The sequence below is a fragment of the Saimiri boliviensis genome, chromosome X, assembly GCF_048565385.1.
Source record: "Saimiri boliviensis isolate mSaiBol1 chromosome X, mSaiBol1.pri, whole genome shotgun sequence".
Classification (NCBI taxonomy): domain Eukaryota; kingdom Metazoa; phylum Chordata; class Mammalia; order Primates; family Cebidae; genus Saimiri; species Saimiri boliviensis.
In genome coordinates this window covers 101,269,051-101,295,207 of record NC_133470.1, presented here as the reverse complement: position 1 = coordinate 101,295,207, position 26,157 = coordinate 101,269,051, and the positions used below count along the sequence as shown (strand labels likewise).

The 26,157-nt window shown below is 42.0% G+C and overlaps 2 protein-coding genes across 2 annotated transcripts in view; one reads left to right on the top strand and one right to left on the bottom strand.

The window, feature by feature from the left end:
- Positions 1–16,486, top strand: part of SAGE1 (sarcoma antigen 1) — a 134,741-nt gene extending 118,255 nt beyond the window's left edge. The window contains 10 exon segments of the mRNA XM_039463914.2: positions 11,666–11,806; positions 12,053–12,085; positions 12,088–12,192; positions 12,442–12,485; positions 12,883–12,942; positions 13,195–13,359; positions 13,361–13,595; positions 13,963–14,056; positions 14,440–14,583; positions 16,321–16,486. Of these exon segments, the coding sequence (XP_039319848.2) occupies positions 11,666–11,806; positions 12,053–12,085; positions 12,088–12,192; positions 12,442–12,485; positions 12,883–12,942; positions 13,195–13,359; positions 13,361–13,595; positions 13,963–14,056; positions 14,440–14,583; positions 16,321–16,486 (1,187 nt within the window).
- A 5,184-nt stretch (positions 16,487–21,670) lies between these two features.
- Positions 21,671–25,788, bottom strand: LOC120361810 (cancer/testis antigen family 45 member A6-like). The gene is made up of 4 exons (XM_074391573.1): positions 25,620–25,788; positions 23,461–23,692; positions 22,939–23,001; positions 21,671–21,740 (listed from the first exon to the last, which is right to left on the bottom strand). Exons 1-4 carry the CDS (start codon positions 25,786–25,788, stop codon positions 21,671–21,673), a joined length of 534 nt encoding a protein of 177 aa, XP_074247674.1.
- Between the last annotated feature and the right edge of the window lie 369 nt (positions 25,789–26,157).

Sequence of the window (26,157 nt, the reverse complement as noted above, 5' to 3'; positions counted from 1 at the left end):
TGTAAGCTAGGAATTCCTATATGACTGTGTTGCACAGAAATGATGGCCGTGGGCAATTCTGTCATGTTTTGGTTTTACATAGAATGTATCTAAGGTTTCTCCCCTAGGAATAATGTGTGCAGTGGATTTCTGACAGACCCACACCTAGTATCACACTGAATGATAGAGACCTTGCTTAAATGTGTTTACATTTTTTTCTCATGAATAGGTTGTTGCAGTTTAACACAGTTTCTGCTTTAAAAACGATGATGACATATGTTTCTTCTTTTTTTATTTATATAGTGTGCCAGACATCAACTTACTGGCTGTCAGCTAGAAATTCACCCTATTATTTTTGAGACAGGATTTGGCTGTGTCGCCCAAGATGGAGTGCAGTGGGGTGATCTCGGCTCACTGCAACCTCTGCCTCCTGGGTTCAAGTGATCCTCCCATGTTAACTTCCCGAGTAATTGGGGTCACAGCTGCATGCCACCACGCCCAGCTAATTTTTGTGATTTTCTTTTTCTTTTTGGTTGGCTGGTGGTTTTGTAAAGCCAGGATCTGGCTATGTTACCCAAGCGATTTCAACCTGCTGTATGAGAAGGTTCTGCGTTTCTCTCCCTGTGACGGCTGTGCGGTTGTTACTGAATGACGCCTGTAGAGGGCGCCAGAGTCAGCGAAGGGGACGGCTACCGCTGCCTGGTTGTCAGGGCTGGGGCACCCGGTCCTGGCTCTGGCGCCCCCAGGTTCACAGTGTTTGGCTGGGGCAGGGCACGCAGTGGCCGGCAGCTTCCCTTCCATCCCCTACTGGATCCATGCTTCTGGTGAGACGCATCCCATGCGCATCACTCACAAGTGCCTTAGGGGGCACATTTCCCACAACTCCTAGAAGGCAGATTTCTAGAAAGTTCCACCAGGGGGAGGCACCACAACGTCACTGCCATTTTGTGAGGTGCCGCCACAGCTTCTCCAGCAAGGTCAGTCTTCAGAAAGTGTCTTTTCTGGGGTGTTCTCCATTGGGTGTATGGTACGGGCTCCCTGGGTGATGTGGTTCCACTCTGCGGACACCGCCATGGGCTCCTGTGTCAGCCATGAGGGCGTTTTCCCTGGGCACCCCGTCTCGGCTATGTGGTGGGGCCAGGGCCTTTTCTTGGGGGCTTCCTCTCGGTAATGTGAGGAACTTTTCCTGTTGAAGTGATGTGAGCCCGGGGTGGGGACCCTGCCTTGGTTACCTGTGTCCGCCTCGGGTGTGGCCGGTGTTTCTGCGGTAGCAGCCCTGAGTGGGTACTCTGTCTTGGGGACTCTGTGCTCAGGAGCTGGGTTGGGGGTGGCTGTGCCCCGGACGCCTGATTGTCACCCTGTGGGGTCACTCTCAATCGGGGACTTTATTTCAGCCCGTGAGGGACTCTTCTTTGGGTGGTGTTTTTGGTCGTGGGGTGCATTTGTCCTTGTCCTTGATTGTTGCTCGCTCTCAACTGGGATGTGTTGGCTTTTCTATGGATCTGTTTATCTCGGGTAGGGACGCTTGCCAGATGCTTTCTCATGGTGCTGGATTTTAAAATTATTATCTGTGGGTGCTGTCTCCTGGTGCCACGGTGGGAGTCGGGTGCTACTCCTTGGATTATCTAAGTCTATGGTGGGACTCGGAGAGCTTTGTGTCAACCATGAGGGAGGCTGCCTGACCTTGGGAGCTCTGCCTCACCCTGGGGTGGGGTGCTTTTCCTCCGTTACTTGATTTCAGTCCTGAATGATCTCTTATTTTGCCTTCTGTCTGACCTTTGGGCCACAGCCTTGGGTGTCTGTGTGGAAATCAGAGTCAAATATTCAGAAGTTCCAGCTGTGCCACATTGGCTCAATCCCTGTAGAGTTAGTCTTTCTCTTTCTTTTCCTTTCTTTCTCTCTCTTTCTCTGTTTTTCTTTCTCTCTCTTTCTCTCTCTCTCTTTTTTTTTTTTTTTTTTTTTTTTTTTTGAGACGGAGTCTTACTCTGTCGCCCAGGCTGGGGTGCAGTGGTGTGATCTCTGCCCACTACAACCTCCCCCTCCCGGGTTCAAGCAATTCCCCTGCCTCAGACTTCGGAGTAGCTGGCACTACAGGCGCAAGCCACCACACCCGGCTAATATTTTGTATTTAATAGAGACAGGGTTTTACCATGTTGGCCAGGATGGTCTTGATATCCTGACCTCGTGATCCGCCCACCTCAGCCTCCCAAAGTGCTGGGATTACAGGCCTGAGCCACCATGCCCAGCCAGTTAGTCTTTCATTCCAGCCATTCTGATGGGTGTGCAGTGATCTCTCCTTATGTTGACACTTGGATTTCTCTGCTGATTAATGAGATTGAGCACCATTTTTAAAAATATATATTTTTTTATTTCTTGATTTTTGTCTTTTGAGACAGGGTCTCGCTCTTTCGCCCAGGCTGGAGTGTAGTGACGTGATCTCGGCTCACTGCAACCTCAACCTCCTGCGTTCAATCGATTCTATTTTCTCAGTCTCCCAAGTAGCTGGGACTACAAGTGCACGCCACCAAGCTCGGCTAATCTTTGTATTTTTTGGTAGAGACGGGGTTTCACCAAGTTGCCCAGGCTGGTCTCCAATTCCTGGGCTCAAGTGATCCACCCACCTTAGCCTCCCATAGTGTTGGGATTACAAGCCTGAGCCATGTCGCCCAGCTATTTATTGATTTTTTGGGGAGTGCCTTTTTATGTGTTCATTGGTCATTTAACTACATCTTTTCAGAAGTTACTTTTCAGGTCTTTTTCCCCAAATTTTGTTGAGATGTTTGTATTTTAAAAATGGATTTGGGCCGGGCGCGGTGGCTCAAGCCTGTAATCCCAGCACTTTGGGAGGCCGAGGCGGGTGGATCACGAGGTCAAGAGATCGAGACCATCCTGGTCAACATGGTGAAACCCCGTCTCTACTAAAAATACAAAAAATTAGCTGGGTATGGTGGCGCGTGCCTGTAATCCCAGCTACTCAGGAGGCTGAGGCAGGAGAATTGCCTGAACCCAGGAGGCGGAGGTTGCGGTGAGCCGAGATCGCGCCATTGCACTCCAGCCTGGGTAACAAGAGCGAAACTCCGTCTCAAAAAAAAAAAAAAAAAAAAAAAATGGATTTGTAGTTTACATATATTCTGTTTCAGTTATAAACAGGCACATACGTACATATATACAAATACATATACAATTTTAGTATCTTTTACAAATTTATTTTGCTTTTAGACTATCTCAATAATGTATTTTGGATGAACAGATTATCTTAAATTTATTAATCAGGGCATTATTTAGGGCTAGTCCTTTTTGTTTATTAAGAACATCTTTGCATCACTCAATGCCATGATGATAATATTCTAAGTATTCTTCTAGATCTTCCATTCATATCAAATAAATATTCATGGAATTGAGTAAAGTCAGAGTTCTGGTGTATTTGATGTGATTATTAAAGTCATATTAGAGTATGACTCTTATGAAGTGCATATTCAGCTTTCCCCCCAAATTTTATTGGGATGTTGGTTTTTAAAAATTGATTTATAGTTCTGGATATATTCTGGATTCCACTCAGTTGTTGTCTAATATATGTGTGTGTATATATATATATATATATACACACATATATATACACATATACAGTGTGTGTGTGAGGGTGTGTGTGTAATTAATATATATTCATATGTATAACCTATACTATATACTATATAATATGTAATCTACAAATATACTTCATTTTTTCATTGTCTTAATAGTGTCTTTTGAGGAATAGAAGTTTTCCATTTAATTATATTTAATTAAACAATTCATTCTTTATGGCTAGTGTTTTTTTACCCTCATTAAAAACATCCTTGCCTATTCTATACTTGTGAAGATAATATCTTAAGTGTTTACTAGATTGTCTGTCCATCTTCAGTAAAGTTTTGGAGAGGGATGAGGTAAGAGTCAAGGTTTGTATTTTCCCTGCATTTATGAAATGCATTTATTATAAAGCACTGTCATTTCCACAGTGGTTTACAGGAGCTCTTCTGTGGTAAATCTGGCTATTTTGTATTTCCAGATTGTGTCTGGCTTCTGCATCCTCTTCCCTTGGTGTATTTGCCAGTCATTGCTCCAATATCACACTGTTTTAGTTACTCTAACTTTATGGGAAATCTCATATTTAGTAGGGTATATCTATCAGCATAATTCTATTTCTTTTTTTTTTTTTTTTTTTTTTTTGAGATGGAGTTTTGCTCTTGTTGCCCAAGCTGGAGTGCAATGATGTGATCTCAGCTCACTGCAACCTCTGATTAGGTTTATTGCTATGTATTTGATGTTTTTGGTACTGTTTTTAATGACATTTGAAATGTTATATTCTAATTATTTGTTGCTATTAATTACAAAGAAATACCAGTCATTTTATAGTATCTAGTAACCTGACTAAATTTTCTTATTCACTGTACTGATTTTATTGTTTTACATTTTCTTTTTTTCTTATTTATTTATTTATTATACTTTAAGTTCTGGTGTACATGTGCAGATCATGCAGGTTTTTTGCATAGGTATACACATGCCATGGTGGTATTCATTGCATCCATTGCCCCGTCATCTACATTAGGTATTTCTCATAATGCTATCCCTCCCCAACCCCCCCTACCCTGCTATTTCTCTCCTAGCCCCCCACACCCTCAGGCCCCAGTATGTGATGTTCCCCTCCTTATGTCCATGTGTTCTCGTTGTTCAACACCCACTTATGAGTGAGAACATGTGGTCTTTGGTTTTCTGTTCTTGTGCCAGTTTGCTGAGAATGATGATCGCCAGTTTCATCCATGTCCCTGCAAAGGACATGAACTCATCCTTTTTCATGGCTGCATTGTATTCCATGGTGTATATGTGCCACATTTTCTTTACCCAGTCTGTCATTGATGGGCATTTGGGTTGGTTCCAAGTCTTCGCTATTGTGAACAGTGCCACAATAAACATATGTGTGCATGTCTTTATAACAGCGATTTAAATCCTTTGGGTATATACCCAGTAATGGGATTGCTGGGTCGAATGGTGTTTTTATTTCTAGATCCTTAAGGAATTGCCACACTGTCTTCCACAATGGTGGAATTAATATACACTTCCACCAACAGTGTAAAAGCATTCCTATTTCTCCACACCCTCTCCAGCATCTGTTGTCTCCTGATTTTTTAATGATCTCCATTCTAACTGCCGTGAGATGGTATCTCAATGTGGTTTTGACTTGCATTTCTCTAATGACCAGTGATGATGAGCTTTTTTTCGTATGTTCGTTGGCTGCATAAAAGTATTCTTTTGAAAAGTGTCTATTCATCTCCTTTGCCCACTTTTTGATGGAGTTGTTTGGTTTTTTCTTGTAAATTTGTTTAAGTTCTCCTTAGGTTCTGGATGTTAGCCCTTTGTCAGATGGGTAGATTGCAAAAATTTTTGTCATTCTATTGGTTGATAGTTCAGTCTATTGATAGTTTTGTTTGCTGTGCAGAAGCTCTTATGTTTAATTATATCCCATTTGTCTAATTTGGCTTTTGTTGCCATTGCTTTTGGTATTTTAATCATGAAGTCCTTGTCCATGCCTATGTCATGAATGGTATTGCCTAGGTTTTTTTCTAGAGTTTTTATGGTGTTAGGCCTCTACTAGAGTTAATTTTTGTATAAGGCGTAAGGAAGGGATCCAGTTTCAACTTTCTGCATACGGCTAGCCAGTTTTCCTAACACTATTCATTAAATAGGGAATCCTTTCCCCACTGCTTGTTTCTGTCTGGTTTGTCAAAGATCAGATGGTTGTAGTTGTGTAGCATTGTTTCTGACCTCTGTTCTGTTCCATTGGTTTATATCTCTGTTTTGGTACCAGTACCATGCTGTTTTAAGTACAGTAGCCTTATAATATAGTTTGAAGTCAGGAAGCGTGATGCCTCCAGCTTTTTTTTTTTTTTTTTTTTTTTTTTTTTTTTTTTTTTTTCCTTAGGATTGTCTTAGCTATGTGGGCTCTTTTTTGGTTCCATATGAAGTTTAAGGTGTTTTTGTCCAATTCTGTAAAGAAAGTCATTGGTAGCTTGATGGGGATAGCATTAAATCTATACATTACTTTGGGCAGTATGGCAATTTTCACGATGTTAATTCTTCCTAACCATGAGCATAGAATGTTTCTCCATCTGTTTGTGTCCTCTCTTATTTCCTCGAGCAGTGGTTTGTAGTTCTTGAAGAGATCCTTCACATCCCTTGTTAGTTGTGTTCCTAGGTATTTTATTACCTTTGTAGCAATTGTGAATGGGAGTTCACTCGTGATTTGGCTCTCTGTCTATTATTGGTGTATAGGAATGCTTGCGAATTTTGCACATTTATTTTGTATCCTGAGACTTTGCTGAAGTTGCTTATCAGCTTAAGATTTGGGGCTGAGACAATGGGTTTTCTAAATATACAATCATGTCATCTAACAGGGACAACTTGACGTCCTCTCTTCCTATTTAAATACCCTTTATTTCTTTCTCTTGCCTGACGGTCCTAGCCAAAAATTCCAATACTATGTTGAATAGGAATGGTGAGAGAGGGTATTGTTGTGCCGATTTTCAAAGGGAATGCTTCCAGTTGTTACCCATTCAGTATGATATTGGCTGGTAGGTTTGCCATAAATAGCTCTTACTATTTTGAGATATGATCCATTGATGTCTAGTTTATTGATAGTTTTTAGCATAAAGGGCTGCTGAATTTTGTTGAAGGCCTTCTCTGCATCTATTGAGTTAAGCATGTGGTTTTTGTCTTTGGTTCTGTTTATGTGGTGGATTACATTTATAGATTTGCAGATGTTGAACCAGCCTTGCATCCCTGGGATGAAGCCAACTTGATCATGATGTATAAGCCTTTTGATGTGCTCTTGGATTTGGTTTGCCAGTATTTTATTGAAGATTTCTGCACCAATATTCCTCATGGATATTGGCCTGAAATGTTCTTTTTTAGTTGTATCTCTGCCAGGTTTTGATATCATGATGATGGTCTCATAAAATGAGTTAGGGTGGATTCCCTCTTTTTATATTGTTTGGAATAGTTTCAGAAGGAATGGTACCAGCTCCTCTTTGTACCTCTGGTAGAATTCAGCTGTGAACCCATCTGGCCTGGACATATTTTTGTTGGTAGGCTATTAATTGCTGCCTCAACTTCAAACCTTATTATTGGTCTATTCAGGAATTCAGCTTCTTCCTGGTTTAGTGTTGGGAGGGTGTAAGTGTCCAAGAATATAACCATTTCTTTTAGATTTACTGGTTTATGTGCATACAGGTGTTTGTAGCAACCTATGATGGTAGTTTGTATTTCTGTGGGATCAGTGGTGATATCCCCTTTATCATTTTTTATTGAATCTATTTGAATCTTATCTCTTTTCTTTTTTATTAGTCTGGCTAGCCGACTATCTATTTTGTTGATCTTTTCAAAAAACCAGCTTCTGGATTTATTCATTTTTTGAAGGATTTTTTGCGTCTCTCTCCTTCAGTTCTGCTTTGATCTTAGTTATTTCTTGCTTTCTGCTAGCTTTTGAATTTGTTTGATCTTGCTCCTCTAGTTCCTTTAATCGTGACGTTAGGGTGATGATTTTATATCTTTCCTCACTTCTCTGGTGGAGCCCTTTAGACACTGCTTTAAATGTGTTCCAGAGATTCTGGAATGTTCTATCTTCTTTCTCTCTGGTTTTGAAGAACATCTTTATTTCTTCCTTCATTTCATTATTTACCCAGTAGTCATTCAGGAGCAGATTGTTTAGTTTCCATGTAGTTGTGCGGTTTTGAGTGAGTTTCTTAATCCTGAGTTCTAATTTGATTGCACTGTGGTCTGACAGACTGTTTGTTATGATTTCTATTCTTTTGCATTTGCTGAGGAGTGTTTTACTTCTGATTATATGGTCAATTTTAGAATAAGTGCGATGGGGTGCTGAGAAGAATGTATATTCTGTGGTTTGGGGGTGGAGAGTTCTGTAGATGTCTATTAGGTCCACTTAGTCCAGAATCTGAGTTCAAGTCCTGGATATCCTTGTTAATTTTCTGTCTCATTGATCTGTCTAGTATTGACAGTGGTGTGTTAAGGTCTCCCACTATTATTGTGTGAGAGTCTAAGTCTCTTTGTAGATCATTAAAACTTGCTTTATGTATCTGGGTGCTCCTGTATTGGGTGCATATATATTTAGGATAGTTAGCTCTTCTTGTTGCATTAATCTCTTTACCATTATGTAATGCCCTTCTTTGTCTCTTCTGATCTTTGTTGGTTTAAAGTCTGTTTTATCAGAGACTAAGATTGCAACGCCCCCCCCTTTTTTTTGCTCTCCATTTGCTTGGTAAATCTTCCTCCATCCCTTTATTTTGAGCCTATGTCTGTCTTTGCACATGAAATGGGTTTCCTGAATACAGCACACTGATGGGTCTTGACTTTTTATCCAATTTGCCAGTCTGTCTTTTGATTGGGGCAGTTAGCCCATTTACATTTAAGGTTAATATTGTTGTGTATGAATTTGATCTTGCCATTTTGATGCTAGCTGGTTGTTTTGCCCATTAGTTTATGCAGTTTCTTCGTAGTAACAATGGTCTTTACAGTTTGGTATGCTTTTGCAGTGGCTGGTACTGGTTGTTCCTTTCCATGTTTAGTGCTTCCTTCAGGAGCTCTTGTAGAGCAAGCCTATTGGTGACAAAATCTGTCAGCATTTGCTTGTCCATAAAGGATTTTATTTCTCCTTCACTTACGAAGCTTAGTTTGGCTGGATATGAAATTCTGGATTGAAATGTCTTTTCTTTTAGGATGTTGAATATTGGCCCCCACTGTCTTCTGGCTCGTAGGGTTTCTGCTGAGAGATCTGCTGTGAGTCTGATGGGCTTCCCTTTGTGGGTAACCTGACCTTTCCTCTCTGGCTGCGCTTAGCATTTTTTCCTTCATTTTAACCCTGGTGAATCTGAGGATTATGTGCCTTGGAGTTGCTCTTCTCGAGTAATACTTTTGTGGTGTTCTCTGTATTTCCTGTATTTGAATGTTGGCCTGCCTTGTTAGGCTGGGGAAGTTCTCCTGGATAATATCCTGAAGAGTGTTTTCCAGCTTGGTTTTGTTCTCCCCATCACTTTCAGGCATGCTGATCAAACGTAGATTTGGTCTTTTCACATAATCCCATATTTCTTGCAGGCTTTGTTCATTTCTTTTCACTCTTTTTTCTCTAATCTTGCCTTCTCACTTTATTTCATTGAGTTGATCTTTGATCTCTGGTATTCTTTCTTCTGCTTGATCGATTTGGTTATTGAAACTTGTGTATGCTTCGTGAAGTTCTCATGCTGTGTTTTTCAGCTCCGTCATGTCGTTTATGTTTTTTTCAATGCTGGTTATTCTCGTTAGCATTTCATCTAACCTTTTTTCAATATCCTTAGTTTCCTTACATTGGGTTAGAACACCTTCCTTTAGCTCAGAGAAGTTTGTTATTATTACCCACCTTCTGAAGCCTGCTTCTGTCAGTTCATCACACTCATTCTCCATCCAGTTTAGTTCCCTTGCTGGTGAGGGGTGGTGATCCCTTGGAGGAGAAGTGGCATTCTGGCTTTTGGTGATTTCAGCCTTTTTGTGCTGGTTCCTTCCTATCTTTGTGGATTTATCTACCTTTGGTCTTTCAAGTTGGTGACTTTCGGATGGGGTTTCTGAGTGGATGCCCTTTCTGTTTATGTTGAAGCTATTTCTCTCTGTTAGTTTTCCTTCTAACAGTCAGGCCCCTCTGCTGCAGGTCTGCTGGAGTTTGCTGGAGGTCCACTCCAGACCCTGCTTGCCTGGGAGTCACCAGCAGGGTCTGCAGAACAGCAAAGGTTGCTGCCTGTTCTGTCCTCTGGTAGCTTTGTCCCAAAAGAGTACCTGTCAGATGTCAGCCAGAGCTCTCCTGTATGATGTGTCTCCCAGATAGGATACACGGGGAGTCAGGGAACCACTTGAGGAAGCAGCCTGTCCCTTAACAGAGCTCAAGCACTGTGCTGGGGGATCCGTTGCTCCCTTCAGGGCTGCCGGGCAGGGATGTTTAAGTCTGCTGAAGTTGAACCCACAACCGCCCCTTTTCCCAGGTGCTCTATCCCAGGAAGCTGGAGGCTTTGTAAGTCCCTGAGGATCTGCTCTCTTTTGCTTTTTTCTGAGATGCCCTTTCCAGCAAGCGAATCTGCTTGACAATCTGTCTGCAGAGAGGCCTTGTTGAGCTGCCCTGTGTAAACTTCCTGGTGGCTTTGTTTACACAGCAATGTTGAAACCTCTTACTGGAGCATCAGCAATAGCAGGTGCCCCTCTCCCTACCAAGCTCGACCATCCCAGGTCAAACTCAGACTGCTGTGCTGGCTGTGAGAATTTCAAGCCAGTGGATTTTAGCTTGCTGGTGTTCGTAGGGGTGGGACCTGCTGAGCCAGCTCGCTTGGCTCCCTGGCATCAGCCCCTTTTTTCAGGGGGAATGAGCAGTTGTGTCTCGTTGGCATTCCAGGTGCCACTAGACTAAAATGGCCACCTAGTTTCATGCTGGAAACCTGGGTGCTGGCATTGTTGGTGCCAGAGGGAATCTCCTGGTCTGCAGGTTGTGTAGACTGTGGGAAAAGTGCAATATCTGAGCCAGAGTACTGAAGTGTCCAGAAAAGTCCCTAATGGCTTCCCTTGGCTGGGAGAGAGAGTGCTCTGGCCCCTTGTGCCCTTCAGGTGAGGCATGCCCCATCCTGCTTCAGCTTGCCCACCTTGGGCTGTTCCTACTGTCTCACCAGTACCAATGAGATGAACTTGGTATCTCAGTTGGAAATGCAGAGATCACTCATCTGTCACTCTCTCACTGGGAACTGCAGACTGGAGCTGTTCCTATTCATCCATCTTGGAGGAAGTCCGGCCTGTTTTACATTTTCTATGTACAGAACAATGCCATCTGTGACTAATGATGGTTTTATTTCTTTCCAAATTTTAAACCTATTATATTTTCCTGATGCTACTATCACTCACAATGTCCATGAAGATAAGATGCAAAATGGCTGACCAGTACCTGATAACGTCTTGTAAACAATTTTACCTGGGATTATTAATATGGAAGCCGATGGTATTTCATCCATGAGTACCAGGTATCTGTGTACATTTGCTTGTAAGTTGGATTGTCCTACTTGGTTTTCATATGTATGCATAGTGTCATCAAGGGAAGAAGGTAGTTTGGTTGTACTTTCTTTTGTGAGCTCAATTTGAGAGACTTGGCATATCCTCTCCTTATTTATGAAATAATTTCTTAGAAATTGAGCATCAGAGGGATATACCTATGGGGTTGACATAGTGCATGTACCTCACAGCTCAACCTTTTCATTTGATTTTCAGATGCTACAGTCACTCACAATGTCTGTGAAGAGAAGATAAATAGTGGCCATCCAGCACGTGATAACTTTTTGCCAACCATTACATGAGTGTCAGGAGCTGGCATTCCACCCACGAGTACCATGGATCAGTGTATGTTTGTTTACTAGTTGTTTCTACTTGGTTTCCATATGCATGCAGTGTCATAAGTTGAAGAAGGTGGTTTTATTATATTATCTTTTGTGAGCTCAATGTGAGGGGTCTCAGATCGCCACCTGGCGTATCCTTCTGCTTTATGAGATGATGTCCTAAAAACTGAGCATGAGAGGCATACATACATGTTGTTGACATAATGCACTTACCTCACAGCTTGACTTGTTTTGGTTTCTAGACTCTATTGTCACTCACAATGTCCATGAAGAGAAGATGGAAGATGGCCAACCAGCACCTGATACCATCTTGTCAGCTATTCTGCCAGGGCTTATTAATTTGGCAGGAGCTAGTATTCCAGCCATGAGTACCAATGATCTCTGTATGTTTACTTGTAAGTTGGATTGTCCTCCTTGGTTTCCATATGCATGCATAATGTCATGAAGAGGGGAAGGTGGTTTGTTTTATTATCTTTTGTGAGCTCAATTTAAGGGGTTTCAGGTTGCTACCTGGCATGTCCTCTTGCTTTGTGCAATAATTTCCTAGAAACTCAGCATCAGAGGGATATGCCAGTGGGGTTGACACAATGCACTTTCCTCACAGCGCAACCTGTTCATTAGATTTGCAGATGCTACCATCACTCACAATGTCGGCAAAAAGACGATAAAAACAGCCAACCAGCACCAGATAACTTGCTGTCCACTGTTACACGAGGGCTTATTAGTTTGGCAGGAGCTGGTATTCCAGCCATGAGTCCCAGGGATCTGTGTACGTCTCTTTACTAGTTGTACTGTCCTACTTGGTTTCCATATGAATGCATAGCGTCATAAGGGGAAGAAGGTGGTTTTGTTATATTATCTTTCATGAGCTCAATTTGAGGTGTCTCAGATTGTCACCTGGCATATCCTCTCCTGCTCTATGAAATAATTTCCTAGAAACATAACATCAGAGAGATATACCTGCTGAGTTGACATAATGCACTTACCTCACAGCTCAACCTGTTCATTTGGTTTCCAGATGCTACCATCACTCACAATGTCTGTGAAGAGAAGATACAAAAAGTCCAACCAGCACCTCATAACTTCTTGTCAACTGTTGCATCAAGGTTTATTAATATGGCAGGAGCTGGTATTTTCCAGCCATGAGTATCAGGGATCTGTACATGTTTTCTTATAAGTTGTACTGTCCTAGTTCATTTCCATATACATACATAGTGTCATCAAGGGAAGAAGGTGGTTTTGTGGTAATATCTTTTCTTGCCTGAATCTCAGGGTTCTCTGATTGCCACCTGGCATATCATCCTTCTTTACGGGATAATTTTCTAGAAACTGAGCATCAGTGGGGTATACCAGTGGGGTTGTCATTATGCACTTACCTCATAGCTCGACCTCTTCATTTTGTTTCCGGATGCCACCAGCAATCGTAATCTCTATGAGAAGAAGATGAAAAATGGCCAAGAAGCACCTGATAACTCCTTGTCAGTGGTTCCACCAGGGCGTAGTAATCTGTCAGGAGCTGGCACTTCATCTACGAGTACCAGGGATCTGTGCATTTTTGTGTATTGGTTGTACTGTCCTACCTGGTTTCTGTATGCATGCATAGTGTCCTGCAGGGAAGTAGGTGGTTTTGCTGTATTGTCTTTCTTGAGCTCAGTTTGAGGGATCTCAGATAGCCACCTGGTATATTCTCCTGCTTTATGAGGTAACTTCCTAGAAACTGAGCAGCAGAGGGATATACCTGTGGGGGTGACATAATGCACCTACCTCACAGCTCAGCTTTTACATTTGTTTTCTAAATGCTACTGTCTTTAACGATATCAAGGAGGAGGAGTTGGAAAATGGTCAAACCCCTCCTGATGGCTTCCTGTCAGATTCTGCTCCACCAGACCTTATAAATATGACAAGAGATCGTATGCCACCCAACCCACTGGATTCTTTTCCCTTATAACTTCACTAGTCTCTGCAAAGATGAGCTGCTTTACAAAATTAATAGTAATGAGTTTGTGGTAGGAACCCAAAACAACAGCGTCTCTGCAGGTGACTCACCAGTCACAGCAATGTCTTTAGTGGAAACTCTGCCAAATGTGCCACAAATATCTCCTGCTATGACAAAGAAAATTAATGATGATATAAAATATCAATTAATGAAAGAAGTTAGAAGGTTTGGGCGAAGTAAGTAGTGCAAGAATGTCTATCAATCAAAGCATAAGAAGTCTCTCATTCTATTATTTAGAACACAATTATGCTGCCTCTTGAGCTCATTGTTTGGCTGTATTGGATCTGTATATAGTTTAGCATGGCTTCTCCTTAATTTCACTGAATATTTCTAATACATCTGCTTAAGTGTTTTTTTTTTTTTGTTAGTGTTCGTGATAATTTCCTTAGTAATATACAGATGCTGTGATTTAAACATGCAAAACACAAACACTATGTAACATTGTAGCCTATTGAAAATGTATACTGTGGTAGTGGATGCACTAAGGTTGAGGTATATTTCATTTTTATGATTGTAGAAATAATATTTTTTAAGTATCTTCAGATTATGAAAGAATTTTCATTTTGCTTGAAGAAGTACAAGGATCTCTGAAAGTCAAGGGACAATTTGTTGAATTTAACACCAAGGAAGCAGCAAGGTAGGTGCAAAAGGAAACTCTTCTATTGTTTTAAGCACTTGTGCCCAATTTGGGACAGGAGCAGGAACAAACCATGCTTTGTTTTTCCTAATCCCTAGCCCTCAATCATAGTTCATGCTATTTCCACAGGCATGTAGGTTAATATTATCTTATTCTGACACTTCCTTCTAATGCCATGGAGCCTTCCAAATTTATCATAATCTGGAAGTGGGCATGAGCCCTCAGTTGACTCACTTCCTATTTTTCTAGTTTTTATTTTTCCATGAGGATGCATTTTCTATTGCATGTAGATTGTAAACTCTATTTTCTATCCACTACTACTTCTTACATATCATAGATGCTGTAAGTATCCTCTGGTTAACGGAATACCTCTTTAATTTCAGGTTTAAAAAAGTTGTGTTAATTCAGCAATTCAAGAAGGTGCTTAAAGAAATAGATTCCCACTGCCATCCCAGAAAAGTTAAGCACATGAGGAAAAAAATAATTGCATTAGTGCAAAGACCAAGGAGAAACAAGGAGATTATGCTGTAGGATGGAACAAGTTATTGCTGAAGCTCCCTGTAGTTTGAAGTGAAGAGAATTCCCTTCCAGAAGCTAAGAAAAATAAGTGGGAGGTTTTAAAGTTTCATAAATCTCTGATAGTAAGTAAAAGCTGTACTTTTGTTGTTTGTTGGTTTGTTCTTCCACCTGAGGAGGGGGATGAGTTAATAACTCACCAAGGTATTAAGTATTATAGTCCCGGTTTCTGCAGCAGCTCACATTGTTGTAGCTGATATTTATAACTGTCTTTTTTTTCACTATCCACTTCCCATTCCCTTTGCCCTGAGATAGTATGTCAGCTGGTTATGGTGCTCAGCCTGGCAGGATGACTTAAACCTTCATTACTGAACAGTCTGGACCATTAGATATCCTGCCTGGATTGGGTTGCTGTAATTTTCCATTAAGTGTAATCAAAAAACGTGGGAGGACTAAGAAGTTCTCTAGACACAGCAGATATACTCTTTTTTAGCCCCTGGTTTAGTGCAATTAATCCCCCTTTGATCATCAGGTTTATCATCCCAAGCCGGTAGATGACCCCCTCCTTTGCTTCTAAATGGAAAGTGATGAAGAGACCAAAATGGCCGGCTGGTAGTATGAATCTCTTTTCAATGGAATCACTGTTGTGCCCCTTGGCGAAAGCAATTCTTCCTTTTGGAAATAAGATTTCTAGTTCAGCAATGCCTAAATAGGAAGCAATTTTGCTAGTGGGTCACAGGGGTGAATAGAGAGTAGAGACACTCCCAGTTACACCCCTTGATTCTAGGACCCATGAATCCTGACTATGGGAGAGAAAGAAAAGTATGTTGGATGCAGATATACAGCAAACGCTGCTTCCTAAAAATAATTTCTCAGACCTGCAAGGTACTGCCAGCTAGCTAGCACTGTAACAGTTTCACAAGTCTATTCCACTGTTCTGTTGATCCAGTCACTTTAAGATGATGGCAGAGACTTTGGGAGGCTGAGTTGGTGCTCAAGACCAGCATGTGAAACATAGTATCATCTCAAAAAAAAAAAAAAAGATCATGGGGGGAGAGAAGAATATAAAAAATATGACCAGTTATTCCAGTGATTTCCTATGAAAATGGGTCCATTGCTACACTTAATTTTCTGTGAAGTGAGTGCCTTGTTTAGAGGAGATTCTGTGTGAAATACCTTGATAGTATATAAGATGTTTTTCTAAGTGCACAAATGTTAATTTTCTCAAAGTACTGTTGGTGGGAAGGAAGATCCATATTCAGAATAACTATCTTATTTGAGTAAGAACACAGCCCTGTACCTTCCATAATGGAAATGGTCCAATGTAATCACCTGCCATCTGGTAGCTGGCTGATCACCCTGGAGGCAGGTGCCATATAAGAGGCTCAGTGTTGCTCTGTTTCTGTCAGATTATACACTAGCAGCCATACAACAATGGCTGTATTGTAGAATTTTGCTCCTTAGTTCAGCTAAAACTGAGTTCTTTTCACATGACCAGGAAAGATTAGGTTCGCGCACACATTGAAAGGTGTGAGCAGAATTTATTGGGTGAAAAGGAAAAAAAGGAAGGAAAAATACTCTCAGCAAAGCGAGAGGGAGTCCTATTAACAGGCTCCCACCTCCCAGATTGATTCGGGGCCACCACACAGGAAGCGAAGAGATCAGGCTCCGACCGCTACCCCTGCACAAGGTGCAACATTCCCATGGCTCCACACTGTTCTCCCAGTGCACATGTGGACATTTTTAAGAAATAATCAGTTTGGAAAGGGTGAAGAAACAGTGCCAGTTCTTCGACTCGATCACGGGTTTCATTTGGCACCAGCAGTCCGATTTTTCAACCTTCAGGCCATTTTGGGCTTGAAGATGGGATTTGACGGGGGACCCTTGGCTGTTTCATATCTCTATCAACTGTAGACAGGTTGGCCTTGGTGAGTGGAAGTCAGTGCTACTGAAGCATAATCTTTATCCCTGTCACCTTGACCACTTTGTGAGCCCGTGTGGTAATGACACAAGTGTTAGAAAAAGAGGCTGATTAATATCTAGATATTAGGTACCTTATCGATCAGATTATTGCAATTGTGCTCTGCTGAGGTTACCCTTTGGTGAGAACTCTCATGAGATTCAAATATCTTCACACTGAATGTCCATTTAGACAGGTCTGTCCACATATTTTTCCCCAGACCTCCTTGTCACAAATTTTCAATCATGTATCCTAAAGTCCAGGATCATTCGGCCAATCAATGAGACACAGCCTGTACAAGGATACACACTTAAAAGTCTGGCCATCTCTCCTCCACACAGGAACACTGCTCAAAGTTCTTTTCTCTGGGCGGATTTCCCTTCTCCACTGTCCTTCAGGGCTATCCCAGTTGGGCTTGTCATAATACAGCTGTCCAATTCTGGCTTGTGTGGTAGGCAGGCATTATGAGCAGATTGAATATGTGTGACCTCTGAGAATTCATATGATGAAACCCTAAATCCCAATGGGATGATATTTGCAGGTGGAGTCTTTGCGAGGTAATTAGGTTTTGATGTGGTCATGATGGTTGGGACCCTATGTTGAGTTTAATGCCCTTATGATTAGAGAAAAGAGAATTTGTTCTTCCGTGTCTCTTCAACATGTTAGGATATAGCAAGGTGGCTGACTGCAAGCCAGGAAGAGGACCTCCACCAGAATTTGAGCGTGCTGGCACCCTGATCTTGGACTTCTAACCTCCAGAAATGTGAGAAAGAAATGCCTGGTGATGAAGCCACCCAGTCTGTGGTATTCTGTGATAGCAGCTGGAGCTGACTGAAACAGCTATAGTCTGATTCCCCAGATTCCCATCTGCTGTATACGCAATCAAGCACTAATCCTAATAGTGCTATGGTGGGATTTTGCCAGAGAATTAAGGTCTCAAGTCAGGTAACCTTGAGACATGAATGTGGTGTGGGTGGGCCAGACCTGGCGGGGGAATCCTTGAAAAGCAGAGCATTTTCCTCACCCAGGAGCAGAAGAAGAGCTGAGAGAGTCAAAGCACAAGAAGGATGTGACACAGCAGGCCCTCTTTGAGGATAAAGCAGTGCTCCCAAGAAAGTGTAGGGTGTCTCTAGGCGTTTAGAGCAGTCCCTGGATGACAGCCAGCCAAAAAATGGGAACCACACTCCCACCACCTTAAGGAACTAGATCTAAATGAGCAATAACCTGAATAAGCTCAGAAGTGGATTATTCCAGAGTCTGCACATTAGCACCCAGCCGGCCCATTTTGAGTTGGCCTAGGGAGACACTCAGCAGAGGGGCCAGTTGAGCCTTCCTGGTCTTGATTTGCAGAACTGTGGATAACACACGTGTGGTGTTTTAGGCCGCTCAATGTTCTTCTAAAGCTGTTTCCTGCGGAGTGGGGCATATTCTCCCTGCCTAGCCTGGGCCCTAAAGTCTCTTCCTGCCTGATCTAACAGGGTGTGAACCACGTTGTTCACAGGACTGGTGGGCAAGACATGAGATAGCTCATTAGCAGCCCAAGGTTGAAAGCCTTGCAAAACCATCATATGGACCTGGAGAAGCTGTAAGCAAGAGAGTAAGAAATCAGCATTTTAAACACAGTCGGACCAAAAGTCAAAGCTAAAAGTATGTTAACGACTGGCAATGTTAAAGGGAGCAGAGCAGACAATAGCTAATGCTTCCAGTTCCCATGGAAGTTCCTAAAGTGTTAATTTCATTTGCGTGGGTGGTGATATTTCTGATATTTTCTTGGACTAAACCAGACTGATTGATGTACAAAGAGCATTCATCTTTCAGATACAAACATGTTTCTCTTTGACCGGCTGTGAGAAGATTGAAAGCTTTTCGGTTTTGTAGGACTATAATGGCTAGGGAGTCCAGCTGCTGTTGAAGCGTAGCGAGGCCCTCTGCTGTTTGTGGGAGGGCCACCGTCATCTCCCAAAACGGGTTATGTTGGATGTCGAGGCTCTACCTCCCGCGGCTGACCATGATAATCCCAACAGAGAGGGCAGTAGTAAACTTAAGGAAATACAGGGTCTTGCTGGGAGCTGAATCTTGCTATGCTGGTACATGGCGAAAGGAAGAGATGTGTTAGCCCGTGTGAAAGATAAGGAAAACGTAGGTGATCGAGCATCGCCCCTTCCATAGTGGGTAATTGTAGATATGCTGAAGATCCGCAAACCACAAAAATTTGTTTGATGGTGAAATTTCTGCTGCAAAATATTTTGCATTAAAGTGGTGAAAGCAGTGGAGGGCCTATAAAAGGGGTCTCCTGTTTTGTGGCCTAAAATTGAAAGCTTTTGTGCAGCTAAGTTGGCAGTGGTTACTGGACCCATTAGTGAACGGTAGAGTTCGGTGGCGGCATTAATAAGATCTTTCAAAAAAGTTCCCCTTTTAGGGTTTGACCACAGGCAGAGTTATCTTTAGATAGAATATGTTGACAGTCCCTGGGGGATACGTTGAGATGGGGCAAATAAGAGCTTTTCATGCAAGGATGGCCTCAGCAAAGCCTAGAGGTTGTAGCTTTGCTGACAGGAAATGGAGGTGGTGCCAGTACAGGGACATTATAGAGCAAAAAAATTGGTTTCCTGGGTGAGGTGTCCACTTATTAGTTTAGTTCCTGCAGATGTACTGACTCAGATAGGTGACCCAGTGACAAAGTTTCAGCTATATTGTCTCTCCTGGAGTTCTGCGAAAGTGGCAGCACTGGCATAATTACTGTAAAGGCAGAAGGGGAACTGCTCTGGATAAAAGGTATGTAAGAAAGCACTTTCTCCCTTTTGGAACATTTGAACTGCTGCTGATAATTAAGAGGAGGAACTTAAGGAACCCATGACCTGACACAATAAAATCCCTTGGTATTGACCATTGGGCCTGACAGTATTGACCGTCCCCATTTTTTGGTCCAGTGAGTTTGTTCCTGGAGATGTACTGGGATGCCAGGCCAGTCTTCCAAGGGTCTAGGTCTGGCATATCCCCAATCTTCGGTAGTTGCGCAAAGTCAACAAGGTTAAGTTTTGCGTTTGTTTTTTTTTGTAATAGATGCTTGTTTTAGGGTATACCTCAATGTTGTGCAGTACCGTGACCCACTGACAAGTGACTGAAACCCTGGTAGCATGGATTGGGCCCAGAAAAAGAGAAAATTCTCTCATCCTATACCCATGATCTCATGTGTAGCTCCCTGTGACCAGATGACTAGAAAATAAAAAAACATCATGACTGATTTTCATTTGTTACTTCAGAATATGCAGGTACCACATGTATTAGTTTGTTACTGCTGCAAAACAAATTATCCCCAATTTAGCAGCTTAGAACAACACAAATATATAAGCAGTTCTGTACATCAGAATTCCAAGCAGTCTAGATTGGTTTCTCTGCTAGGATCTCACAAATTCAAAGTTAAGGTATCAACCAGGCTGGTGACTAATTGAAGACTCGGAGAGAAACTGTTTTCAAGCTCATTTGGGTTACTGGCAGGTCTAACTTCTTAAATTTGTAGAACTGAGGTAGCCGTATACTTGTGGTCTTCGCTGAGGCCACGGTAAGCTACTTGAGCCACATCTACACGTCCTTAGGTGCACCCCTCTATCTTTTAAGCAGTAATGGTGCATCATGATTATGGTGGCTGAGATAGAGGTTATTCATGGGCTTGGCAACATGAACTTTCATTTACCAGGTCCATCTCACTACAGTAACTGCTGACTATTCAACCTGCTAGCTGCAGAGACCAACACTGATTTCCCAATATGGCATGATGTCCCAGACTGATCAGTCAGCTTCCAGGTGGCACGGTGATTAATTTGGTCTGCTTCCACAATTAAAGGGGCATCACTTTGATCTTCCTCAAATAGACACTTCTTCTGGATATGGATTTACATTCCTACCCACAGCACTTCAAGAAAACAAACACTGTGGTGTTAGGAAAGGCTGTATCCACTATCGTGGTATCCCATACTGCACCAGTTTTAAACATGCAACCCACTTTACAGGAAATGAATATGGCAGTGAGCTCATGCTAATGGATTACACGAGTCCCCTGATGTTCTTCACCATCCTGAAGTGGCTGGCTCAATTATACAGCGGAACGATATTTTAAAGCCTGAGTTGTAGTAATGCCTTCCGGGCAGTGCCTTGCGGGGCTTGGCTGACGATCTAGGAGGTGGCAATGCTGTATCGCAGCATCAAGTATATGGAACTATTTTTCCCATAGCTACATCTATGACTTCAAGAATGAAGAAGGCAATATGCAGGCCTCCTCTCACTGTTACTCCTGGGTATCTAGTAGCAAAATTTTGCTTCTTGTGCTCAAAAACCAAACTTTGCTCTCAAGAAGCTAACTTTTGGCTTTGCTCGACTAGAGGTCTTAGTTACGAATTGAGAAATTTTTTCAACAGGGGAACCAAAAGTGATTCTATTGAAATGAAAGTTGTGTGTACAAGATGACCAGTTTGAACTCTTCGTACATCTGAACCAAGAGACTGGCTTGAGGGGATCTGCTACTGGCTCGGCTGATGGAAAGTGGAAAAAAAAAAAAAAAAGAACGGATTTAGGTTCCTACTACACAAGGGGCTAAGGAACAGTATACCTGATATATCTAGAGAGCTTCTTAGTGCTCCTGTGTTTTATGATTAAAGTTAATGAAAAATTATAGCATCCCCATCTAGGCAGGACATCTAATGGTTCAGACTCCAGTAATGAAGGTTTGAGTCATTCTGCCAGGCCAAGCACCATGACCAACTGACACGCTTTCCCCAGGGCAAAGGGAATGAGAAACGGGCAGTGAAAGAAGGCAGTTATAAATACCAGCTACAACAATGTGGGCTGCTGCAGAAACCACGACTGTAACAATATTTACCTGATGTGTTAATAATGTCTATCAGCACAGGAGGGAAAACAAACCAACCAACAAACAAGTTATCCTTTCAAATGAAATGCGTAGGGAAAAAGACTAGCTTTTACTAATAGATATTTCCTAGCCTCTGGGGGGCCACTTTATTCACTAACACATGCTTGGAGGCTTTGGCAATATCCTGCTCCATTTTAGAAAACAGCAATCTGATCATTTTTCTCCTCAATCATTAACAAGATTATGCATTAGGGGTGTGATGATCCTTCTTCTACAAGTACCCACAAATCATTTCTTCCAATTTCTTCTCAAAGTTCTGAATTAAGTCTCCTCTCATATACCTGAAAAGAGACATGTCATTAGCCAAAAGATAGTCAAAGAACCTATGCTGTAGGAAGCACTGTGGGAGACAGAAGAATGAAGTAACAGTCAGCATGGAGACAGAAATGCATCTGCATGCTAAGAGGTAGTCTAGCCAGGCAATAACAAATGCTGGCGAGGGTGTGGAGACAAGGGAACCTTCATACACTCTTGGTGGGAATATAAATTACTACAACAACTATGAAGAACAGTTTGGAGGTTCCTCAAAAAACTAAAAATGGAGCTGTCATATGATCCAGCAATCCAACTTCTGGGTATACTCCCAAGAGGAAGGAAGTCAGCATATCGAAGAGATAGCTGCACTCCGGTGTTTGTTGCAGCACCGTCCACAGTAGCCAAGATTGAGAAGCAACCTAAGTGTCCACCAACAGATGAATGGCTAAGGAAAATGTGGTACAGTGGAGTGCTGTTCAGCCATAAAAAAGAATGAGATTCAGTCTTGCACAACAAAATGGATGGAACTGAAGGTCATTATGTTAAGTGGAATACGCCAGGCACAAAAAGACAAACTTCGCATGTTCTCACTTACTAGTGGGAGCAAAAATTTTAAACAACTGAACTAATGAAGATAGAGAGTAGAATGACAGTTACCAGAGGCTGGGAAGGTTAGTGGGGGTGGGGGGAAGTGCAGATGATTAATATGTACAAAAATGGAATGAGTAAGATGTAGTATTTGATAGCAAGACAGGGTGACTATAGTCAGTAATAATTTAATTGTACATTAAAAATAATAACAGTATAATTGGATTACCTGTAGCATGAAGGATAAATGCTTGAGCTGATAGATCCCCCATTTACCTTGATGTGTTTATTACACATTGTTGTCTGTATCACAATGTCTCATATACCCCAGAAATATATGCATCTGCTATGTACCTACACAAATTTCTTAAAAAGCAGTAATCTAGCAAATATAAAGACTGCCAACTGAGGGACAATGCCCTCCTCAGACTACGGTGAGAATGGAAGTCTCCATAGGCTTGGAAGGATGAGTTAGATTCAGATAACATTAACCTAAGTAACTGTGGAGACAGCCATAACTATGAGTGAGGGCCAGGGTGAGAAACTCAAGGCAGGGACAGTTCCCTAACGCTCACTGCCAGTACTGCGTTGAGCCCAAGTGCTTAAAGAAATTGAACAGTTCTTATCTCTACCCACCTTGCTGCTTCCTTGATGATGGATTCAAAATAGCGTCCCTTGACTTCTGCAGGTGCTTGCAGTCTTTCAGGCAATTTGACGTTTTTGTTGTTGTTTTTTTTTCTTGTTCTGAATATGTTAAAAAAAAAAAAAAAACTTCAGTATTATCAAGAAGAATAGAAGTGAATCTTGGTTAAACAATACCTCAGCAATCATGCTTCATAGGCTAAATGTTTTAAATGCTTAAATAAAGATACCAGCTCATACAACAATTAAAAAAAAAAGAAAACACCTGCATATACATAAGAATGAAACCCTTGTAAACAATAACCAAGAAAGAAAAGAAAAAGAGAAGGTGTACTATATTTTAGTCAAAGAAAAGAAAAACAACCATAAATTATATGCAATCTTAACTCTGGCAAAGAATGAGCCTCAGCAGATAACATGCACATCTTCTAAATCATAAAAAGAGAGACTTCCTAGAGTTTTTTTTTTTTGAAACAGACATTCTTATATTACTTACTTCATCCAAAGTAATGTAGAATTTCCTTCATTAATTTGCCTTTTATTTCAGCATTAATATCTTTTTGGATTCTTGAAAAAGGGAGTATTTCTGTGACTTCTAGGTCATCTCCAGAGAAACTGCTGGTAACAATGACTCTGACAGGTGCATTTCTGCCAGGTTTCTGCATCAGCCCATCTTTGCTGAAGCCAGTGAAGTCATCAATCTGAGAATCCAATTGGCTGGGTGGAATACCAACTCCTGTCTTAAGCTCTGGTGAAACAAATTTTGACAAAAAGCCATCAGTGGGAGTTTCACCATGTTCTTTCCCCTCCACATAGACATCATGAATGACAGATCTGGAAACCAAACTGAGAAGCGGAGCTGTGGGATATGTGTGTTTCATCACCCCTCTCGGTACATCTATGTGCTCCTCAGTTTCTAGGGAATTATTTATTTCATAATTGGGAGGATGTACTGGGGGAAACCCCAGGCCTGATGAACAGAGGCCAGGACACATAATAAAACCACCCCGTATTTTCTGGCCCTATGAATGCAGATGGAAACCAAGTAAGACAGTACAACTCTAACAAACATTCACAGGTCCCTGGTACTCATGGGTTAGTGTCAGCTTGTTATGCTTTATTAGGTGAAAGTAGCAAGTCTCAGTTGACATTATGACTTCTCAAATTCACAAACAGCCCGCCATACTCTAGCTGGAAGCCAGACAACTTGGATACACCTCAACCTGCCACCTCTCTACATCAAATATGTTCTGAGAAAACAGAGGCGGCCATTAGTGCTGGAAGTTCTATATATACTCCATCACCAAAAATCCATTTTAGTGTATGATCTTCCTCATCCTTCTTTTTTGTCACAAAAACGTTACATTCTTTTCACTCCAGGTCTGTCACCTCTTTCATTTATTCATCGTCTGTGGCAGGCAGCATTCCAGAAGCTGGGGATCAGCAGTAAACCACCAGAGAGCAACGTTTCCTGCTCTTGTGGAACTCACATCCTCATGGGGCAGTCAGACAGTACGTGCCCAATGAGCGAATGAAACTAACAGCATTGGGCTGATGGTGAGGAAGCCATCCACAGGTCTGTGGGAGACAGCAGCAGAGGGAGCCACAGGGGCTGCCGCTGGTTGGGCAGGGCCTTCTGAGGAGGTGCCCTTGGGTAGGGATTGGAGGAAGAAGTGGGGCAGCCTGTGCAGAGGCAGAGGGGGATTTCCAGGCTGCAGTGAGGCCAAGGATAGGGGCTGGAATGGGGATGGACCGGGCACTACGGGGTAAAGGACAGAGGCAGAGAGAGCCAGGAGATGGATGGGACCTGTGTTAGGAGAGGGCGACAGAGGTCAGGCCATGCAAAACCTCACAGACTAAAGCTAGTTCACGGTTGGTTCTGAGTGCTTAGGAGAATTAAGGATGGGTTTTCAAGAGCGACATGGCATGATGTGATTTACATGCCAACATGATGACCTGGCTGCAGGGTTGGAGGGTGTGTGTTAGATGGGGGCAATAACGGGAGACATGGAGATGTCACAGTAGCTCAGTGACTCATCATGGCAGAGTAGAATGGAAGGAGAGAGATATGCTGGGGTTCAGAAATTTTTTACAGTATTTACAGAAGAGAAGAAAAAGAAAGGTAGAAAAAAAGAATGATAGGAGTCAGGCATGGTGGCTCATGCCTATAATCTCAGAACTTTGGGAGGCTAAGGTGTGTGGATCACTTGACGTGAGAAGTTCAAGACCAGCCTGGCCGATATGGCAAAACCCCATCCTATTAAAATCAGAAAAATTAGCTGGGCATGGTGGCTGGTGCCTGTAACCCCAGCTACTCAAAGTCTGAAGCAGGAGAATCACTTGAACCCAGGAGACAGAGGCTTCAGTGAGCTGAGATCATCCCACTTCACTCCAGCCTGGCCAAGCAAAACTCCATCTCAAAAGAAAAAAAATGATAGGGATTCACCAATGAGGACAAGAAATTTAAAAAAAAAAAAAAAATTGAAGAAAATGGAAATCCTAGAAAGTTTCCATGAAGAAGCATGTGAACAACTGTGAAATGCTGCTGAGAAATTAAGGGCCATGTCAGGTGAAACTGTTCACCTTGACAAGGGCAGTTTCTCTGGAGGGGAACAGGCAGGAGGCCAACTGCACTGGACACAGCATGAAGAGGAGGGGAGGACAGGCTGACTTACTCTTTTCTTTGGACATGGCAGAGCCTCCAATAAGGCCATCTCCTGCTCCTTGTTTCCTTGCCAACAGGGCCATCTTCTGCCTTTTCTGATAAGGAGGACTATCAGATTCCCTGGGATGTTTAAATACGGTTTCAGGATCACCAGCCACTTTCTCTGTTTCATTGGTCATTGTTTCCTGAAAAACATCAATGAACATATTCAAAAATAATAAAAATCTATCAATCAAAAAATGGCAAACAGTTCTGCAAATGTGTATACAACCAAGACTTTAAATCATTGATTTCACTTTTAATCATGAGCCAAGATTTACCAAGTCTCAACAAAACAGCCAAGATTTACCAAGTCTCAACAAACACTCTTTTCTCTGTAAAAGGAATCTATATTAATGTACACTAAGTAAAAAAAGAAGAAAGATGATACAACTGAAATCAATCAGAATGCTTGTGGAATAAGCAGCTCTTATCAACCAAAAGTAGATAAAAAATATCACCTATTTGAAGATGTATAAACCAATCTGTATTAACCCTTGTTAGGAAAA

Bases quoted from the DNA above. Each gene is read 5' to 3' on its own strand.
- LOC120361810 (XM_074391573.1), bottom strand. From the start codon at position 25,788: ATGACCAATGAAACAGAGAAAGTGGCTGGTGATCCTGAAACCGTATTT. The intron at 23,693-25,619 runs GTAAGTCAGCCT...TTGTTTCACCAG, and splicing joins TGCCATGTCCAAAGAAAAGA to AGCTTAAGACAGGAGTTGGT. The intron at 21,741-22,938 runs GTGGGTAGAGAT...GTCTCTTTTCAG, and splicing joins ATCATCAAGGAAGCAGCAAG to GTATATGAGAGGAGACTTAA.